This window comes from Mytilus galloprovincialis, chromosome 9, assembly GCF_965363235.1.
Source record: "Mytilus galloprovincialis chromosome 9, xbMytGall1.hap1.1, whole genome shotgun sequence".
In the NCBI taxonomy this organism is placed as follows: Eukaryota; Metazoa; Mollusca; class Bivalvia; order Mytilida; family Mytilidae; genus Mytilus; species Mytilus galloprovincialis.
Window position 1 is genome coordinate 91,510,830 of NC_134846.1, and position 21,323 is coordinate 91,532,152.

The 21,323-nt window shown below is 32.4% G+C and overlaps 2 protein-coding genes across 3 annotated transcripts in view; one reads left to right on the plus strand and one right to left on the minus strand.

The window, feature by feature from the left end:
* LOC143046352 (glutamate receptor-like) overlaps positions 1-21,323 on the plus strand; it is a 244,169-nt gene that overhangs the window by 122,494 nt on the left and 100,352 nt on the right. The window lies entirely within an intron of this gene.
* On the minus strand, positions 8,536-11,141 carry LOC143047105 (uncharacterized). 2 transcript variants are annotated; one of them, XR_012969411.1, is made up of 3 exons: positions 10,514-11,141; positions 9,591-9,930; positions 8,536-9,192 (listed from the first exon to the last, which is right to left on the minus strand). XR_012969411.1 is itself a non-coding variant. In XM_076220060.1 (3 exons), the coding sequence occupies exons 1-3, from the start codon at positions 10,727-10,729 to the stop codon at positions 8,888-8,890; spliced, it is 603 nt and encodes a 200-aa protein (XP_076076175.1). In that variant the 5' UTR covers positions 10,730-11,141; the 3' UTR covers positions 8,536-8,887. The 2 variants fall into 2 exon arrangements, 1 of the variants encoding a protein (XP_076076175.1); XM_076220060.1 differs by having other exon boundaries at positions 8,536-8,934.

Here is a 21,323-nt window from a genome sequence, read left to right on the forward strand (position 1 = left end):
TTGTTAAAATGACATTTAAATCTTTTGATAAAATGCATACAAAACAGGGGATGAAGAACAATAAAAAAAACAAGAATTTGAAATGGTTGAGTTTTCAATTGTAATTGTATTTTTTTTTTCTTACCTTTTATTGTTATTTTGTTTCCCTTTTCGTTGTAAATAATTAAAATATATATGTATCTGGTTATATTTCATGGTATGTTAAGTCAAATTATTTTTTATCGTATATTGTATTTCATGAGTTGTAATTAAAATAAATATAAATGCATCTGGTTTTGTTTCATTGCTGACTACCCCAAAAAGAGAAAGTTATTTTCGTAATGGGAGGAGCTTACTTAGAATTCACGAGGTCTGTAATTGGTTGATTACTCTCTTTTTTTTGTCGACAAACATTAGCCATATTAGTAAATGTAGGGATTGGTTGTGATGAAATTTCTCCAGTCACAACCAGGTAAACATCTAAAATGAAAGTCTCCTGTACCTCACACTAGAAGCCACAGGTGTTCAACATGGATATAGATGCCATTTTAGCAGATTCAATACAAAAGCGTCCAGATGGCGTAAAAACGCTTGAAAGTGAAATTAGGAATCTGAAGCGCAGCTTGAACCTTGTTGAGGGATTTGCATGTCATCTCTGTAATAAAGTTATTCAACACCGAGCAAATTTTAAACGTCATTTAAATTCGCACGAAACTGCATACAAGTGTTTCCTTTGCAATAGAAAATTCAACAGATTAGATTCATTACAGAGGCATGCACGAGGACATTTAGTGGGATATGTAAGACCCAATGACACATACAACTGTCAGCATTGTGGAATGGGTTTTAAAGACTACACTACCCTATTCAATCACTCAAAAACTACACATCCCGTGCAGATAGTGGTAATGTAAACATATCCAACCATCCGACTGTAACAAAGAGTGCATTTGAAGATTCCGTCCATATTTAACCATCTATCCTTCAGATGAAGACAAGTATGATTTATTAACATTTTTCTTCAACATTCGACAAAAAATAAAAGACGCGCTTGCTGAAAGATGTGACAAAGTAAAACATGTAAAGTGGTATCTTAATGTGCATTTGAATTTTCCCGGGAGACGAATGAAGGGGAAGTGGATAATACCCATCCATATTTCAAAAGTGGTACATATATATTACTTTCCAAAAATGACATCAGAGATGATGACATAAATGAAGCGTTTCAAAAACAGTTCAAATCGTTTGATGAATACATCGCACGGGGATAGGGATGGACTTTGAAGCAAGTAATGTTCATGGAACTTTAAACCATTCAATTCCGTCCGATAGGTGGGTCGACATATTTTAGAATCCCCGAAACTTTGGAAAAAAGCCATGCTGTCATTAACATAAAAAACGACGATGAGAAATGCTTTCTGTGGTCAATTCTCGCTCATCTTTATCCAAAGTCAAAGAATGCAAATAGAATGTCATATTACGTCAGATATGAAAAAGAACTAAATATGACCGGTATTTCATATCCAGTGCAAGTGAACAAAATACCAAAATTTGAAAATCAAAACGACATATCCATCAATGTTTTTGGTTATGAGAACGATGAATTCTTCCCTATACACATCAGTCAACAAAAAGGTAAGAAGCATGAGGTTGACTTGTTATATCTCACTAGGGAAGATAGTGCCCACTACTGCTATATTAAACATTTGAATCGATTACTTTCAAGGACAAAAAATAGTGGGAGAGGGAGAAGTTTTGTCGCTACTGTTTGAGGGGTAGAAAAACACCTCAGATATTGTTCGAAACATGATGCTCAACATGTTGAGTTTCCACTGAAAGGCAGTGGGGAGGACATAATCGAATTCGATGATTATTTAAAACAGATGAGAGTCCCATTCGTTATTTACTGTGACTTTGAGGCATTTGCCCGTCCACTTGACACATGCTTCCCAAATTCTACTCACTCTAGTTCAACGGCGACAGTCAATTACGAAGCCTGTGGGTATGGATATCAAGTAGTTTGTGAAAACGAGCGTCATTCGAAGCCTCCTGTCATCTACAGAGGACCGCATGCAAGTGAGCACCTACTGAAACAACTTTTCGATGAAGAGGTTTACATTAGGGGTGTTCTCGATAAGATAGAACCACTACAAATGACACCGGAAAACGAACAGAAATTTAAGGCCAGCACTCACTGTCATATATGTAACAGTCCCTTTGAACAAACATCGACTAAGGTTCGAGACCACTCACACATTACAGGAAAATATCGAGGGGCCGCACATAACTCTTGTAATCTTAACTACCAACACCCAGATTATATCCCCGTATATTTTCACAACCTTCGAGGATTCGACAGTCACCTTCTGATGCAGGGCGTTGGACTTTATAAAGGCAAAAGAATTAACTGCATTCCTAACAATATGGAAAGATATGTGTCGTTTTCTCTCGGTTCTCTCAGATTCGTAGACAGCTAACAGTGTTTGCAGAGCAGTCTATCTAATCTCGTGAATGATTTAGCAAAAGAAAACTCCAGTCAATTCAAAGCATTAATCAAAGATTTTCCATCCGACAGACAGAGATCGCTTTTGTTAAGAAAAGGTGTGTACCCTTATACATATATGGATAAAAAAGAAAAAATTTCCATGAATTGTCTACCACCAAAAGATGCCTTTTATAACGATTTGACAAAAATCCACCTTGCCGATGAAGATTATGAACATGCTAAGATGGTCTGGGACACCTTCGAAATTGAGGACATGGGTTCCTATCACGATTTATACCTGAAGTCAGACGTGCTACTATTAAACTGTGTTTTCGAAAGATTTCGAGATCAGTGTATGGAAATCTATGGTCTAGATCCTGCTCACTTTTATACATGTCCAGGTCTGGCATGGAGCGCTGCATTGAAAGTGGCAAAATGTAAATTGGAACTAATCACCGCGGACAATGCAGAGGCCTATCTCTTCATTGAGTCTGGCTTGCGCGGTGGGATCTCACAGATTTCCAATCGATTGGCCACCGCTAACAACGAGTACCTTGACAATACGTATGACTCTGAAAGGGACAGTTCATACTTGCTTTATCAGGACTGTAATAATCTATATGATCTCGCTCTTAGCATGCCGCTCCCAACTGGAGAGTTTAAATTCCTGAGTGAGGAGGAACGTATTAATTTTAACGTATTGGATGTGGGGAAATGTAGTGAGAAGGGTTACGTATTAGAGGTAGACCTGGACTATCCGAAGGAACTTCATGATTTACATTCGGATTATCCACTGGCACCGGAAACTAAGTCGGTGTCTGATGACATGTTGTCTCCCTATAGTCGAAATCTGTGGACCAAGTTGAATCCATCAAAACGAAAAGGATGTGTGAAAGGTCGATCGAGAATAAAAACAAATAAGTTGTTATGTACATTGGAGAACAAAAGAAAATGCGTTTGTCATTACAGAAATCTTCAACTGTATTTGCAACTTGGAATGGAGTTGAAAAAGGTACATCAGGTGTTGGAGTTTTCCCAGTCACCGTTTTTAAAGGAATACATTGATTTAAATACACAAAGACGAAAGTCTGCCAAGGGGGATTTCAAAAAATCGTTCTATAAATTGATGAATAATGCGGTTTTTGGTAAGACAATGGAGAACGTTCGCAAGCGGGTGGATGTCCAACTCATACATTCTAAGCGAAAAGTGTTGAAGCAAGTAGCCAAATCATCTTTTGTGAGATGCGAAATTTTCAACAAAGACCTTGTGGGTGTTCAATGCAAAAAAACTGTGTTGAAATTGAACAAACCTATTGCAATTGGTATGTCTGTATTGGAATTGTCTAAGTGTGTTATGTACAATCATCACTATCATTATGTTATAACCAAGTATGGTAAAGATGTCAAATTGATGATGACTGACACAGACTCCTTTCTTTATCATGTTAAAACAAAAGATGTCTACGCAGACATGGAAAAAGATAAACATTTGTTTGATTTTTCCAACTATAGTAGGGATCATTTTCTTTTCGACAACACCAATGCAAAGAAGCCGGGGTTATTCAAGGATGAGACAGGAGGTGTACCCATTGAACAATTTGTTGGTTTAAGGAGCAAGATGTATTCTTTGACATATGGTGATGTCGAACAGAAGAGAGCCAAAGGAATAGTGAAATCCGTAGTGAGAAGAGAACTTAAACATTCAAATTATGTTAGATGTATCCTTGATCAGAAAACGTTAGACGCAAACAAAATTTGATTCAATCCAGGAAGCATCACCTGCAGATGGTCACTGTAAACAAAGTTGCTTTAAGTGCTTTCGACGACAAACGCTATGTGATGGCTAATGGTGTGGATACGTTAGCCTTTGGACATTATCGTATATCAGCAGAATAACAATATACATTCAAAAAAAAATTATTGTTTCATAATGTAATTTTTATTAAAATACACATATATATATATACATTGTAATATGTGGTTTTTTCCCCCAACCCGTGTGTTGTGTCATCAGATATAAAAATAAAGGGTTATAAGTAAACAAAAAAAAACACAACAAATGACAACAATTCAAAAAGTTATAAAGTAAAAAAATATAAAAAAAAATCCGAAAATCATAATGTGAATATTTTGATTCTGTTGTTTGGTTTGTAGAAAAAGTTCGTTCCCCATAAGAAAATAAAACACAAAATACAAGAAGTGATCTTGCTCTTATAAATTCAATGACTCAAAACTGTTAAATCAAAAAACTATTACAAAACATAATCTACTAATTTTACTGAAGATTAATAGGTTTACCATGACAATCAAATATTCCTTGCTGCTAGAATGTTTGAAATGATGCGACACCAATGCTCATGTAGAAAAATGTTTGATATATCATTAAGAAAGCTCATCTTCCTAACAAGAAATGAAATTTCCTCACTAGTTAGAAAACCACATTTCCTTACAATTGAACTGCAACAAATCTGATACAAAGAGGCGTTTGGCACCTCGAAAGTTCGCTGTGTTAGTATTTCATACAACATGAATACCACATCAACGGTGTTGTTTGACAAATCAGCATCAATATTTTGATATAGTTCCATCAACAGTGATGACGGTAATTTCATGAGAACGTCCCGGGTTAGAAGAGATATGGGTGTCATACACAGTATTTGACATATATTAGATATACATTGTTGCTTTAAGACAATCACTCTCAAGCATCCTCGTCGCTTTCTACGGTTATCGGGATTTCTGTCTCCGCATCCCTCATTTTCTTTGTCAGTGGTGTGCTCTCCAACTTCACAGTTGACCCACGTTTCAGACTGCTGGTTTCTCCATGTTCTTCGGTGTCCCTCATTGCCCTCAAGGCCTCCTCTTCCCGTTTCTGGTTTCTGCTATTCTGAAATGACAACAATCCATGAGTTACAAATATAAGTGGTGATTTTTATTTATAGTGAAAATTATGTGCATCTCCCTACTGCAAGTAGGTTCTATCACTAGTTTGTTTTAATTTGTCTAACTCAAGACCCCTTTTCAAATATTTGTATATGATGGTTTGGGGGATTTTTGTTTATTCAAATTAGAATTTCTGGTAAGTTTTTATTACAAGATTCAGTTGTGTATGGATGAACTTAAAACTGTGAGTTGATTTTTCTATATAGATGCAAATTAAACTTCACATACCTGGATTTCAAAATTTTCAGCAATAGTTGCTAACTGGTTGGGTCCAGCCATTCTCACTAGCTCTCTATACTCAGTCATTGACATTGTGAAGCTTTTCCATCCTGTACCACTCTTCTTCTGACACTTCAGAAGGATGTAGGTGATTCCACCAAAGTTGTTGATAGAGACAGTCTTGCTGGAACCAAAGGTTCCACTTATCCTAAGGATGGACTCCTCATCGGTTATGGTTCTTAATTCACTCATGTTTTATCAATGTAGTTTTAAATTAATTATAAAACTGATACATTTGATAAGTATTTGACCCTTATTTATAGCTATTACTTATCATCCCACACAAACAAAATCCCCACTCGCGATATTTTCGTTGGACAATATCTTCCCTCGTGACTATTTAGTGGTGTTGATAATGAATAGACCCCCTTTTAGTGGGAGTACTTATCTTCCCACATTAACAAAATGGTGTTTTCGTTGGACAATTTTTATCACCCCACTTTCTATTCGTATTTGCTCATTAGTCTTCATCAACCGATGATTTTCATTGGTTAATAAGTTACAGATGATAGACCCCTTTTGTAATGAGACAACTCTCCATCCAAATAACAATTTAAAAAAAAGGTAAACCATAGTACTTATCATCCAAGGTTAACAAAAACCTTTCCAAAAGAGGGGGAGCTGTTTTAAATGCATGACCTGTTCACATTTCCAATCAGCTACCGATTTTCACTCATGTCAGATCATCATGAGGTACCAAATGATAGTGAATAATGACGGGGTCGGTAATAACGAGCACCGAAAATAAGAATTCCTTTTTAATAATTTTCACAATAATTATCCATTTTCTACCTGTTGTTATGGTCCACTGTTTCTTGCTATCAAAATGACATGGTTATCCTATATATATATAGCTACCACGATATATTTAACTATTATATCCACATATTATAACCTGTATGATTTTTTTTCATTTATTTCCCGTAATTTTTGTTTGTTATAAATTGGCTTATCATGGATCTTTATTACGTATTACAACCAGTAGAAATAGTGAATGGAATATATATATATGCTATAATTGGTGTGACGTGTTTTGAATTGGGGTCTATTGAAAATCCTATAGTTATAAAGATGGATTCAGAACAGGAATCAATTAACAATCAAATGATTTCTGATGAGTGTGATAACTGTGGGGACTCTTCCATCATAATTAATGATGATGAGTCAATAATATCAATATCCTCTGAAGATAGCATCATATCACTGTCTTTTGATGATAATAGTGAATCTGATATTACTTCATCTGATTATGAAATCCAGTTTGATATTGGTGACAGTAATGACTCACCTCTATGTGATATAGATTTTGTTGAAACATCCAAAAATACCCATGCTTACACACCAATGTCTTTCGACTCTGATGACGAGTATGTATTACCTATGGCGTTGAAAGATAATCAGGTAAGTTTTAATATGGTTATTATAACCTTTATTCGTTAATATATTTCAGTAATATTGTAGTAATTTTCGTTGTTATATACTGTCTGTAATTTGTGTTGGCTCATAATTTATGAGTGACCTATTGTGAAACATAATTTCTGACCTCATTCAACAATTTGGGAAAATAGAAGACCAATGAGACAGCTGTTAAACCAAGACCACATGATGAAGAAACTAAATGATCTTCAACAATGAGCAAAATCCACATTGCGAGTAAGCAATAATAGACTCTAAAATGTAAAACAATACAAACAAGAAAACTAACAACCTGATTTATGTTGAAAACAAAATGAAAAATAAAACTGAACTCTAAATAATTCCCTTATGGTTCTATAAAGGGGTTAATAGTGTTATAATCTCAGTGTATAATAATACCACACTATTCTAAGTATGAAGTATCACATTCTTATCACGTCTCCACAAGCTTTGCTTTGAACATAATAACACAATCTTTATCTTAAACTTTATTAAATAAACTACAAATTTCTAAATAACAATAACAAAACATACATATTCATTGGAAGACTAAAATGTTTCGCCATTAAAAAACAACCCATTGTAAACGTCATGAGTAAGTAATTCAAAAAATTACGTATTTAAATTTATCACAATTTATTTGTGGACATCATATAAAATCTTTGGCGTAAAATATAATCTCGTTAGGTAATCTCAGTAAATTTACAAAACAGAAAGATATGGGAAACAAAATATTTCAATATTGGTCTATAGAATTGTGAACTAGAAAAGCATCTGAATTAAAATATATCAACATTGATCAATGTTTAACCTAGTGAAAATATTTAAGAGGTAGTGCATCAAAATGATGCTTGTTGTATTAATATCATCAAACTAATTGCATTCAAGTGGTGAAACAAAACAACTAATCTTAAGACTTTATAAAAAAATAACAAATTTCTAAATAACAATCACAAAACAAAACCTATCTCATTGAAAGACTAGCAAGTTTCAATACACTCATCTTAAAACTTCAAAAACTACAAATTTCTAAATAACAATCACAAAAAAAACCTATTTCATTGAAAGACTAGCAAGTTTCAATTGACTGATCTTAAAACTTCAAAAACTACAAATTTCTAAAAAAAAAACAATCATAAAAAAACCAAAACATATTTCATTGAAAGACCAACAACTTTCATTTGACTTTACCTTAAAACTTCAAAAACTACAAATTTCTAAATAACAATCATAAAAAAAAACAAAACATATTTCATTGAAAGACTAACAAGTTTCATTGGACTTAACCTTAAAACTTCAAAAACCACAAATTCCTAAATAACAATCATAAAAAACAAAAACATATTCATTGAAAGACTAGCTAGTTTCATTGGGCTTAATCTTAAAAATTTATTGTAAATGTCATAGATAATAAATAAAAAAAATATGTTGAGCAATCTGGGGGTGTGGATTGTCTTGTGTTTGTGCAATCTGAGGTTGTGGATTGTCTTGAGGTTGTGCAATCTGAGGTTGTGGTTTGTCTTGAGGTTGTACAATCTGGGGTTGTCGATTGTCTTGAGGTCGAACAATCTGATGATGTGGATTGTGATGGGGTTGAGCATTCTGAGGTTGTATATCGTCTTGAGGTTGTACAATCTGAGGCTGTGGATTGTGATGGGGTTGAGCATTCTGAGGTTGTATATTGTCTTGAGGCTGAACAATCTGAGGCTGTGGATTGTTTTGTGGTTGAGCAATCTGAGGATGAAGTCTTTGGAATATATGTTGATCGTGTTGTACAAGATTTGGTTAAACTATAGCCGGCATAGGAATTTGGAAATAATTTGCAACTGCATCTGTAAAAAAATTTAAATATTTTCAAGTTCATTAGGATCATTTACATGTACATCACCAAGAAACATTTCAACATCATTCGGTAAGTTATGATGTTGTCCAACATATGTCCCGCTCATTTCAAAAGAGTCCTGTTCGCGTTTTCTATAGCAAAAACACCAACCAGTGTTTGAATAGACATACGGATAAACAGTTCCTCGTTCTTACAGATCCTTTGCAGCAGAATAATATGGTTGTTGTAATAGTTAAGATCATGCAGGCTGGAAAATAAAAAAAAAAGAAAAAATAAAGAAAATAATAATTTTAAATTTATAATTAAAATGATTTTAACATTGTTTAAAAAACAAAATGAAAAGAAAATTTGAATGCAATTTGAATATAAAAAGAAAATGTAAATGTTTTAATGATGTATAGAGTATTGTCCTATTTCGGCTTTGTCTTTGTTACTTGGTTTTTGAATTTTAATAATAATAAGTTTCAGATCCTCAACTGAAAATAAAATGTAGTAGATTCATGTTTTATATATAATTCTAGACTGATAAATTACTGTGATTTAAATCGATCTTACACCAGTTGATGGTGAATGCTTAACACCTAATTAAAGTCTTCCACATAAATATATCCACCTTGTGTTAATAATAAATAATTGTATACTTACATATTACAATCAAAAGTGTCCATAAGAAATAAGTTTTAAGGTGGTTTAAATCATCTTGCACTGATTTTTTATCTTGGGCTTGAGTAGTGGTTGTATCTGTTGTTGGTGGCTTAGTTAACGTTTCAGTTGTGGTAATATCCTCATTTCTGTCGGTGTCAGTAATGGTGTTGGTGTCAGTAATGATATGTGTAGTTGACGCCTGTTTTTCAGTTCTTTGTGTTTGGTGAGTGTCAGTAATGGTGTTTGTAGTTGATAGCTGAGTTTCAGTTGTTTTTCTTTGTGCTTGGAGAGTGCTATCCCCATTTCTGCTAGTTTTTGTCGTTGACATGAGAAAATCTATCTGAAAATGAAAACAAAATTAGAAAAAAGTTAATTTATAGAATCATGTACATGTGTGAATTTAGCTCAATGAATATAAAATTTAAAAAGTATATGCATGACAGTAAAAGCTTAAAACTGTAAATTCAGAATTTATTAATACAATTTATATAACTGAAAAAAATATCATAATAATAAAAAAAAAACATTCTGATATCTGATACATAGACAAGTACATGAATGTTGATTTTACAGAATTGTAATATTTAATCTCAATTTTGCCTGTTCTTCCTAATTCGTAATAATACATTTTTTTTGTAATATATGTATGCAATGCAATAGTTTCTTTATTTGAAGAATATGTACATGGTCAAGCAGATTGGTTGAAAAGGGTCGAAAGGACAGACAAAGGTAAAATCCTTTGGTGTAATTAAATTATTTTCTTATAAATCTGAAGAGTCTACATGGACTAAAGACATAAATTATTTTATTTTTCAGAAAACTGGGAGTTTTTGAAATTTCTGAAACATGATGAGAGTTCGAACACCTTAGATGGATAAGTTACTATCATGAGCATATGTTTATAAATATGTCTGATTTAATACCTGACACTGTTGATCTCCTACTTCAACGCTTAGCTGATTTTGTATGTTTGTCTTGAAGACAGGGCATTCACCAACTTTGGAATGTATGTTACTTAGTCCCGGTGTCATCTCTGTAAATGCACTGATTTCGACACCCCAACAATTATATCGAACATCAATCTCGTGACAAGTTTTGAGCTGTGGATTACGTAGCTCCCTTGTCTCAAAACACCACATCTAAATATTGAACTTCTTGGAATAGGCTGACCTTCTTTGTGTATGTCAAAGATAATAGATGTTGATAAAAAAAAAAACAGAACTCAAAAAGACAATTGCTGAAAGTGCGAACATTTTTACAAATGCATGTTTCTGTGACGTAATACTCAAGTTTTGCTAAAAGAATGAAAGGTTCCGAGCTTTCGATTTTCAAATATGATTTTATTACTTTTAAACGAATAAAAAATTGTATGTTTCTGTTAAATAACATTATATTTTTATATATTTTATTATATATTACACTGTTATCATTGTTAAAATAATTAAATTGTAGTAATTAAAATATCTTTTACGAATGCTGTTGATTATAGGTTGCGAACAATGCATACTTATTTTTTCCTTACATATTTATATAATTGCGGTGTAGTATCAAATTAATAATATCTTTATTTGTCTGGGTTATGTAATTAATATATTCCACTAAATGGTGTTTTTCTCGTGTTTCTATTGAACATCTAACTCTATCATTCCGTTTTTTGTTTTATCATCATTATTAAATGAATTAGTTATGTAGGATACATTAAAATTTTTTTAGATGACTACGGTGTCCATTAAAGTTAAGTCTAAATATTTTGCCTCATACATGAACTTCTCGAGGATTATATGTATACATCAACAGTGTCCGATTAAAAATAATTTGTGATGTTATGATCGTAAATATGAACCACCCTATAAAAAGATTTCTTATTTGTTCATCATTATTTTAATAAATTAGTTCATGATGATGGCAATTCTCGGGGATCTACAACAATGGTCGAACTTAATTCTAGATGTTATGTCAACACAAACCATTTGATTCTCGACTCCTAGGAGTCGAGATTAAGAATTGAACGATGGACACTAAGGGCGTGAATTTTTCTTGCTACCTGATTGGAAGATATCACGAGACGTGAATAATTAAAATTTATTGATTGGTTAGGACAATCCAAACCAAGTAAATGTCCTTCAATCCCGTAGAGTATCGGATTTGTCGTCTCTATTTTGGCAATTAGATTTTACACAGGTAACTTTTATCTATAAATAGACGAATCTTCTGGAGTAAACAACAACGTTAAACGATACTACAAATTCATAACATGTGACTTCACGTGTGTGGTAAAATTTGTTGATTGTACACGTGGCTATTCTAGTAAATGAATTAATCTACAAAGCGAGAGCTCTTTCCATTTTCATCAGCTAAGAGTCGAATTTAGCACTTTTTGAAAGGCTATCGCTTGTAACATCCCTTTTTCTCAATTACTATTTTCATAAATTCTTATTAAATTATACTAAATTTCAGTGGAAATAGACAAGTGGCTACCTCAGAGTTCCTTAGAGCCTAGGGGGCTACGAATCATTATTTTTTCATTTCATGATAAGAATCTTTCATTAATTTGAATTAATAGGATAATAATATAATGTATCAGATAAAACTGTGTATGATATATGCACAAGCTATCCCGAGGGAAACTTCAGATGGAACCAGTTACTGATTACAGAAATGGTTTTATAAATACTGTCATATATTATATATACATATATATATATACAAGTCTAAATTGAAAACAACGTTCAAACCTATAATTGCATTGGATAAAAACTGCAATTTTTATACGTGTGCATGCAAAACAAATTTCTTGGTAGAGGGGTCTAAATACAGCACAAACAACATATATATATATATAGAGAGAGAGAGAGAGAATGAATGTTGATTTAGTATAATGTGTCATAATACTACTATACGCACATCATACTTATTAAACTTACATCCTTTTATATGAGAACAATTAAAATTGGTTTCGGTGTTTTATATTTTTTGTGAAACTGATAAGTTCAATATACATGTAAGAATGAAATGTCCTTCGGTAAAACCTCGCTATTCAAATTCTGGAAACCTCGGAGTGTTAATCTAAGTATGGACTTTTCTCTATAGAATAGAATAGAATAGAATATTTTTATTTACCAAATTAGGGCCCCAGGAGGGCATATGATACAGACAATATTATTATAAACAATAACATATGCAATACACACACAGTAAAAGATATGTAACAAGTGTTATAAAAATAATAAAATAAAATAATATAACACAGAAAATACACTCAACAAAATAGTAGCAATGTATTATTATTCAATGAATACTATGTTGAAAATGACTCAAGTGCACCCGGTAAGTGTATCTTCACTTTGAGAAGACAAACATGAGGCATTAGTAGTTTGTGCGGAGAAATGTCAATATATATATATATATAAAAAAAAACAAAAATACAAAAAAATACAAAAAGAACCCAATAAAAAACAAATCAATTAAGCACTCCCACATTTGACTATGAGGTATACTGCAAATAACAAAGTTTATTTAATAAAGGATATTTAATATGACTTATCTGCAGAAAGCACCAAGAGTCGGTGCTTAAAGGGGAGTCCCTACTTGTACTTAATGCAGATGAGTCAAGCTCCTTAATTATTGAAAATATATTTTAAAAACATATTTTTAAGATTATAGATTCTGTGTCCAGCCAGTAAAGATCATCAAGGGACGGTGCCAAAGAATTTGAAATTCTTCTTATGATCTGTGCAGGCTTAACAGGGTATCCAAATTCATATTAAAGAGTTATAATGAATTAGTTATTGCAGATTAAGTTGTACTTTAATTCTTAGTATCTTCTATATATTTGTAAAATGCAAATAGTACATTAGGATCCTCATTATTCATTATCCAAATTAATTTGTTATCAATATTTAAATTTTGAAAGTTTGGACATGATTTTAATATATTTTGCATCATTTCCTCTCTTTTTAATAAATGAGTGTCACATTTAAATAAAAAATGAACTTCATCCTCAACCTCACCTGAGGTGCACCTGAGATAAATTCGGTTTTGTCGAAGAGTACCCTGGTATCTACCAGATTCAGTTTGCAATTTGTGAGCAGATATTCTTAATCTAGTAATACATTTCCTTTGCTCAAAATGTCGAATTATTGACAAATAATTTTCAAAACCATAGTTGCACTTGAATGTTACATAAGTTCGTAGTTTACCATCTTTATGTATGTCTAGCTGTTTTTTCCACAAAGCAGTATAGTATCCCTTAACTATCTGACCACAGTGTATTCCTAATTTCCGTGGCACGTAGTGTAACGGGAATTAATTGTCTTCTCACGTAGTATTTTGGAAGGCGTATGAATTTTTTGGGCGGGAAAAATTATTGTGTTAAATGATAGGTGTATATGTGGTCATTTCTAGCTCTGCCTTACTAGAGTGAACATCAAACTTTTTAACATGTACGTTAAGAAACGTTTATATTAGATATTAAGTATATAAGTATGTTCAAGTTAGCATTAAAGTTAAAACTTTCTATATACACAAGCAGCAAGCTAGTCGACAAACATACGTTTGTGTTTTAGTTGTTTATTGGTAGAAGTGTTGCTATGTTAAGAACATAAAGTATAGTGAAGACGTTTAAATGTTGAGTATTTTTCAAGAATATGTTTTTCTATGCCTGACATTTTTTCCCTTAAAATATTAATTGATCCATACCAAGAGGTTTTTTTTTTGTTTCAAATAGCTTTTTAGAACAATTATATGCAGTTTTTAACAAAGGAAATGATGAGCCAATATCCTAAAACATGTTTGACTATATCATAGTGAAGTGGAAAACGGCCTAATTCAGACAAAACTGCAAAGTTTGTACTCTTCCTTTTAACGCCTAAAATATATTTGCAGAATTTAATATGAAGTTTTTCACAAAGTATCCTTGAGTAAATTGTATCCACTGTTATGTTTTCTTTTTTTAAACGTGCAGTAAAGGGATTGAAATATCCCCAAATTTCACACCCATATAAAAGTATAGGCTTTATTGTATGGTCAAAAACATGAATTGCATTTTTAACAGTAGGCTTATGCACTAAAAAATCATTACATAGTTTGAAGTATGCTTTTAAGGCTCTTTGGTATAAATCATTCTGAGCATATGAAAAAGAACATGATGCATTGAAATGGATACCCAAATATTTATAATTAGATACACACTCCAGCTCATCTTTGTTGAAAATAAATTTTTGAGAGATATGTCTGCCTGCCTTGTTGAATATCAACACTTTAGTTTTTTTAGTATTTATATCTAAGCACCAGTCATTGCAAAAATTATGAAGTTCATTTAATTTTTCTTGTAGTCCTTCAGCTGAGTTAGATAAAATTACAATGTCATCAGCATACATAAGGCAATGAATGAGTTTGCCATCCAGCATAATTGGATCTCTGGTTCGTGTAAAATAGTCTGGAAGGCTATTTATAAATATTTTAAACAAGTTAGGACTCAAGTTATCTCCTTGTTTAACACCAAGCTTTGTTTGAAAGAATTCAGTTATTTTATCATGTATTTTTATACAAGATCTAGTTTCAAGATACATATTCTTTATAACGCTATAAAACCTTGAACTAACCCCAATCTCTAACAGCTTAATTCTAATTCCTGTATGTATTACTTTATCAAAAGCTTTATGAAAATCAACAAAGCAAGCAAACACTCTCCCATCCTTAGTATTACAGTATTTATCAAAAATACATTTTAAAACAAACATATGGTCAGATGTTCTTGCCTTTTTTGTGAAACCTATTTGACAATCATTAATTACATTATTTTCTTCTAAAAAACTATCCAACCTTATATTAAGTATACTGTTAAAAAGCTTACCAATTGCATTAGTGATGGTTAGACCTCTATAATTATTTGGGTCAGTGACTTCACCTGACTTATGTAATACTGTAATATAACCTTCGGTCCAATTTCTTGGGTATAAACCATGAGACAGACAAGAATTAAATATTTTTGAAAGAGACGTTGACTGTGTTTAATCATATTGTTTGAAATGTTATCCAAGCCTGGTGATTTGTTACAACGTAGTTTAGAAATGGCAAAAGAAATTTCTTTCTCTGTTATAAGTTTATCAAGATTATTAAAACAAACATTTTTTTCAAGATTATCTAGCTTTTTTTCCAACTTAGCCACTCTTTCTTTGAATGACTCATGTAATTGACATAATCCATTGAAATGTGAAACCCACACAGATGGTGCCACAGCAGAACTATGGTCCTTATTATCATTATTTTTTAAATCATTAATTAACTTCCAATAAGATTTAGGATTATCATCATGTAGATTCTGTAACTGCTCAACAAGTGATTTTTTATATTCTTTAAGTTTAGAATATTGCTTATTAAGCTTATAATAGTGACCTCTCACTAATGGGTCATAAGGAAATTTTGAATATATTTTACCGTTACTTATTAATTTGTTTCGAAGATGGTACAAATCTCCATCAAACCATTTTTTTGTCTTTATTTTCTTATTTCTTAGTTTATTTCTTTTTAAAGAATTAGTAGCAGCAGACAGGAAAATATGTGATAATTCTGCTGCAGCCTCATCGACAGAGGATTGAGACTCTTTGATTATACTTTTATTAAATGTATCAATTTGTGTTTGTATATCTGGTAATAATAGAGCTGTCTGAAAGTTTGTAGGTGATTCATCTGACCATATAAAATTTGGAGATTATCAAACATATTAATATTACAATCATTATCATCAACACTAAATTTACTTGACATTTCCCATTCCAGTATACAATGACAATCTGAAATAGTAGGCATAAAGTTGTTCAAACATAAAAATATAAAATTTGATCCAGAATACTCTCCGACACCATCACATAGTCAACCACACTACTGCCGTTTGGCGTATAACATGTGTACTTTCCAAAAACATCCCCTAGGACTCGACCATTTAGTATCCTTAACTGGTTTAGAATACAGAGATCTAATAGACTCTTTCCCCTTGAATCAATTGTTGTATCACTGCTTTGTCTTTTTAAGATTTGCTTATCAATTGGATAGTTATCAAAAAGAGGTAAATAAGATTGATCATCATTTAAAATATAATCAGGGGAATTGGCAATTTTTGCATTAAAATCACCACACAGTAAAACATTACCCATTTTCATATATTTTGCAGTTTCCTGTTCTAAACATTCAGTAATGTCCCGGTCGAGTCCCTGAGTATATGCTGACATTGAGGGTGGGTTATACACTACACACATATACAAGTCTTTTTGAAAACCAAAAAAATCCTTTTCTAACTTTATCCACATAATGTCAGTACAATAGTTTTTGAGAATTTTTACATAAGGTTTGATATTTTTTTTAACTACAATGTAATACTGCCAACCCACCAAAAAATCTGTTGTTTGCCCTAGTTTTAGGTCTACATACATTATAACAATTAAAAGGACCTATTCTATGAATATTGGACTCATATCCAATGTGTGTTTCAGCAAAAAAAGCCAAATCATTTTTATCAATTTTGTTTAAGAAAAGGGGATCATCCGTTTTGTTACCCTCCTTGTTCATAAGGCCCCCTAAATTAAGAAAGCACATTTTTAATGATGTGACTGTTCTTGGTGACATAGTCCCTTCTATTCTTGTATTTATTTTAAATATCAAAGAAATTTAAAAACAAAAAGAAAAAGAATTATTTAAATACTTTCCAAGTATATAAATATTTTATAAACAATATGATAAAGAATATATGCAAAAAGATAAACCTTTTTATAAGGTGCCAATTAAAGAATTAGAATTAAATGGCCATCAAGTTAAATCAGTTGTTTTTGTCCTTGACTTGATTTTGATTCCTTTTTTATCTTTCTTTTTATAAACTTAGTTAGTAGTGTACCAAAATTCCCTTGTGTGCAATTCACACATTCAATTGTAATAAAGGGAATAAAATTAAGGCAATCCTTGCGTTATTTGATATTCACTATGTTATTTAGAACTAAGTTGAATTTATATATGACTTTTAACTTTTCAAATAATAATGAACAATATCAAAAGTTTACAATATAATGTTTGTTCATTTATGACATCCTGAATTTTATATGGAAAAAAAATAGAACATGCAAGTTCTACTGCATATACATGTATTTGTAATAAAAAGAGAATTAAGTGATATGAATATGAACAATATACATTAATACTAATGTCAATTTTATTCTAATGTGTAGAATAAAATTGACATTAGTATTATTATACAAAGTTAATCTGAATCTCCATTGCCACGGCCACGACCTCTACCTCTTCCTCGTCTGTTGCGGGATTGGCTCCTAGGTCGACGAGTGGGTGGGAGCGGAATATTGAGAATTTGGTGTACTGCTTGTTTTATGTTTGATGCAAGAAATGACACACCTTTATCGTTTAGGTGATACAAGTCATTCTGTAATAAATCCTCGTTCGCCTGACCCTCATAATACATGTTATTATGTTCAATGAGTTGGAATTTCTTAAGCTCTGTGTAATGCCTTCCATAGAAATTCTGTTTGATGAGAGCATTAACAATCTGCCCATTAGTGTGGTGCATTATGTCATCCTTTCTTGGATTTTTTCCTATATGATCGTTCCTTCTGTTTTTTTTTTTTTTTTTTTTTTTTTTTTTTTTCTTACTGCTCAAGATACCTAATGGACAACTCGTGTATCGCTTGTATTCACCTTTTAGAAACCGGAGTTATCTCTCCTTACACACGTCATGGTTAAGATGTGGATGACATTCCTCACATATTTAGTAAACAATGGTCAAACAAAAGAAAAACACGGGGTCAAGTGCTTCAACCATCCATTTTATACTACTTATGGATTTTTTGTGTTATTAAATTTGCTGTTATAAAATATTGAAAATTATTATAAGTTAAGGAATGTATCTCCCTCATGCAAAGCTCTGATTCCATTCACGGATTTGGCTATACTTTTTGGAACTTTTGGATTATATATCTTCATCTTTTATATAAGCTTTGGATTTTACATATTTTGGCCACGAGCATCACTGAAGAGACATGTATTGTCGAAATGCGCATCTGGTGCAAAAAAATTGGTACCGTTAATGTTATTACTACCACTGGGTCGATGCCTCTACTGGTGGACTGTTAGTCCCCGTGGGTATCACCAGACCAGTAGCCAGTACGGTACTGGCATGAAACTACGGATTTTTTGTGTAATTAAATTTGCTGTTATAAAATATTTAAAATTATTATGAATTAAGGATTATCTTTCTCATGCAAAGCTCTGATTCCTTTCACGGATTTGGCTATACTTTTTGGAACTTTTGGATTATAGCTCTTCATCTTTTATATAAGCTTGGGATTTTACATATTTTGGCCACGAGCATCACTGAAGAGACATGTATTGTCGAAATGCGCATCTGGTGCAGAAAAATTGGTACCGTTAATTTTATTACTCGACTTGTAAGTTATTGTTCGATTTAACTGTCGTGCGTGCTTGCATGGTAACGTAAACAATTTTACCAAAGTAACCCGAGTTGGAAACTTCCCAAAAAAATGTGTATGGTGTAATGGTGCATGGCATATGGTGCAATGGTGTAAGGTGTATGGTGCTATGGAGTATGGTGTAAGGGGAATGGTGTAATGGTGTAATGGTGTATGAGGAATTGTGTGATTCTGTAACGTGCGATCGGGAATGCTGTGAATGAACGGTGTATAACATTTCATTGGTTGAAAACGAAGTTCTTTTTATTTGAATTTTTCAGATTGTAAACATAAACAATTATAATAACAATTTTAATATTTGAAATTTAATTGCGTTATGGGTGATTTCTGATGTTGTAGATAGAATGGGTAATGGTGTATGGTGTAATGTGTAACGTATATGGTGTAATGGTGTATGGTGTATGGTGTATGGTGTATGGTGTATGGTGTTAGCGAGAAGTTTACATCATCCAAGGACATAAAATGAAAGGGTACCCGGAGGGATCTACTCGTGTAACAAATGCATGTTTATCAATACCTTAGCATTACAGAAATAACTGCAGATACTCTTACTTTTCTTCCACACTACTGTGGATACCCCAACCCCTGTTTTCACTTGAAATATTGTCAGCTTAATCCCTATATATACAAATTGACACGTTGAAAATAAATGCAATTATTTCTAATGTTTAAAAATTCATTTATACAGTTATGTAAATATAAACATTATGCATGTTTTAGTGCAACACATGGTATATTGGAACAAGAAATCAATTTTTCTTACATTTTTAATATTCAAAAGAAGTAAGACAATACATGCAAGAAAAATAGTGTTGACTCAGCAATGACAGTCTGTTACACATATTGAATAATATTTGTTATACAGAATAACAGTGGTGCATTTCTTTCCAGTTGGTCTCAATCAACATAAACTGACATCTTGGTAAGAATTTAGTCTTAGACGCATGACTTTTTTATTACTTGTTAATGAAATCCTCTTATATTTGAGTGTGAATTCATATTACTACTGTTGCCTTTATTTAATGGCTTTGAATTACAAACATATATCTGTCATTAACTGCCAGTACTCTAAGATCTGTATTCACTGCCTTCTGTTGTAAGGATGTACAAGTATCCAGCAACGGCCATTCTCTGATCTTGAAAGATGTCTTTCTATTTGTATTCATCTGATGAGTTGAGCCTTTTTTCAATTGATTTGTATAGTTCTGTTGTACTGTTACACTACCGTCCGAGATTAGGGGGCGAGATCCTGTTAAATAAGGTCGTTAGTTTCTCGTTTGAATTGTTTTACATTGTTATTTCGGGGCCTTTTATAGCTGACTATGCGGCATGGGATTTGCTTACTGTTGAAGGCCGTACGGTGAGCTATAATTTTAATTTCTGTGGCATTTTGGTCTCTTGTGGAGAGTTATCTCATTGGCAATCATACAACATTTTCTTTTTTATAAAAAGGTAACTATATTAATCAGAGCTGGCACAAAAGCTTATTTTTCAGTTATTTGTGGTAAAAATCAATAAAATTCGACAAAAAAGGCATTTGTCCGGCGCTGGAAATATCATCAACTATTATTTTGCCACTTTCGTTGTAAAGAGATAATTTTGAAAAGGACTTTGAAAATGTACATTCAATTTATCAACACAAACCAATCATATCATTTTTTCTCGTATAGATAGATAAGATATAACACTTAAAAAATAATATTTCACATAATCGGTTTAAAACATTTATTCAACTTCTGAAGGGTTTGAGGAGTTTACTTGACTTGTAAGTTATTGTTCAATGTTACTGTCTTGCACGCTTGCGGAGGGTTCTATTTGTGTAACCATTGCATGTTTATCAATACCATAGCCTTACAGAAATAACTGCATATACTCTAACTTTTCTTTCACAGTACTATATTTTCTGACCCGTTTAAAACAAATACAATAGACAACTTTCAAGTTCGATGCATTTCCGTCAAAAAGTCTGGTTTTAGTGAACGTCATTTGTGCGTTTAGGGGCGTCGTCACTTCCATTCCAATGTTGAGCGAGTGGTTGGAAAACTATGACTCTATATTGTACGAATTATTCGGCAAATTGAATTCTCAAAATTGACAATCAGCATTGCTGTCATTAGGAAATTGCCATTAATTACCTACAGAACAATCATTAATTCTAGTTTACCCTGTGCAATGACGATCACTAAGACGCTTGATGAACGCTTAAATGACGTCATGAAGGCGCGTATAATTGACGAGTTTTTCC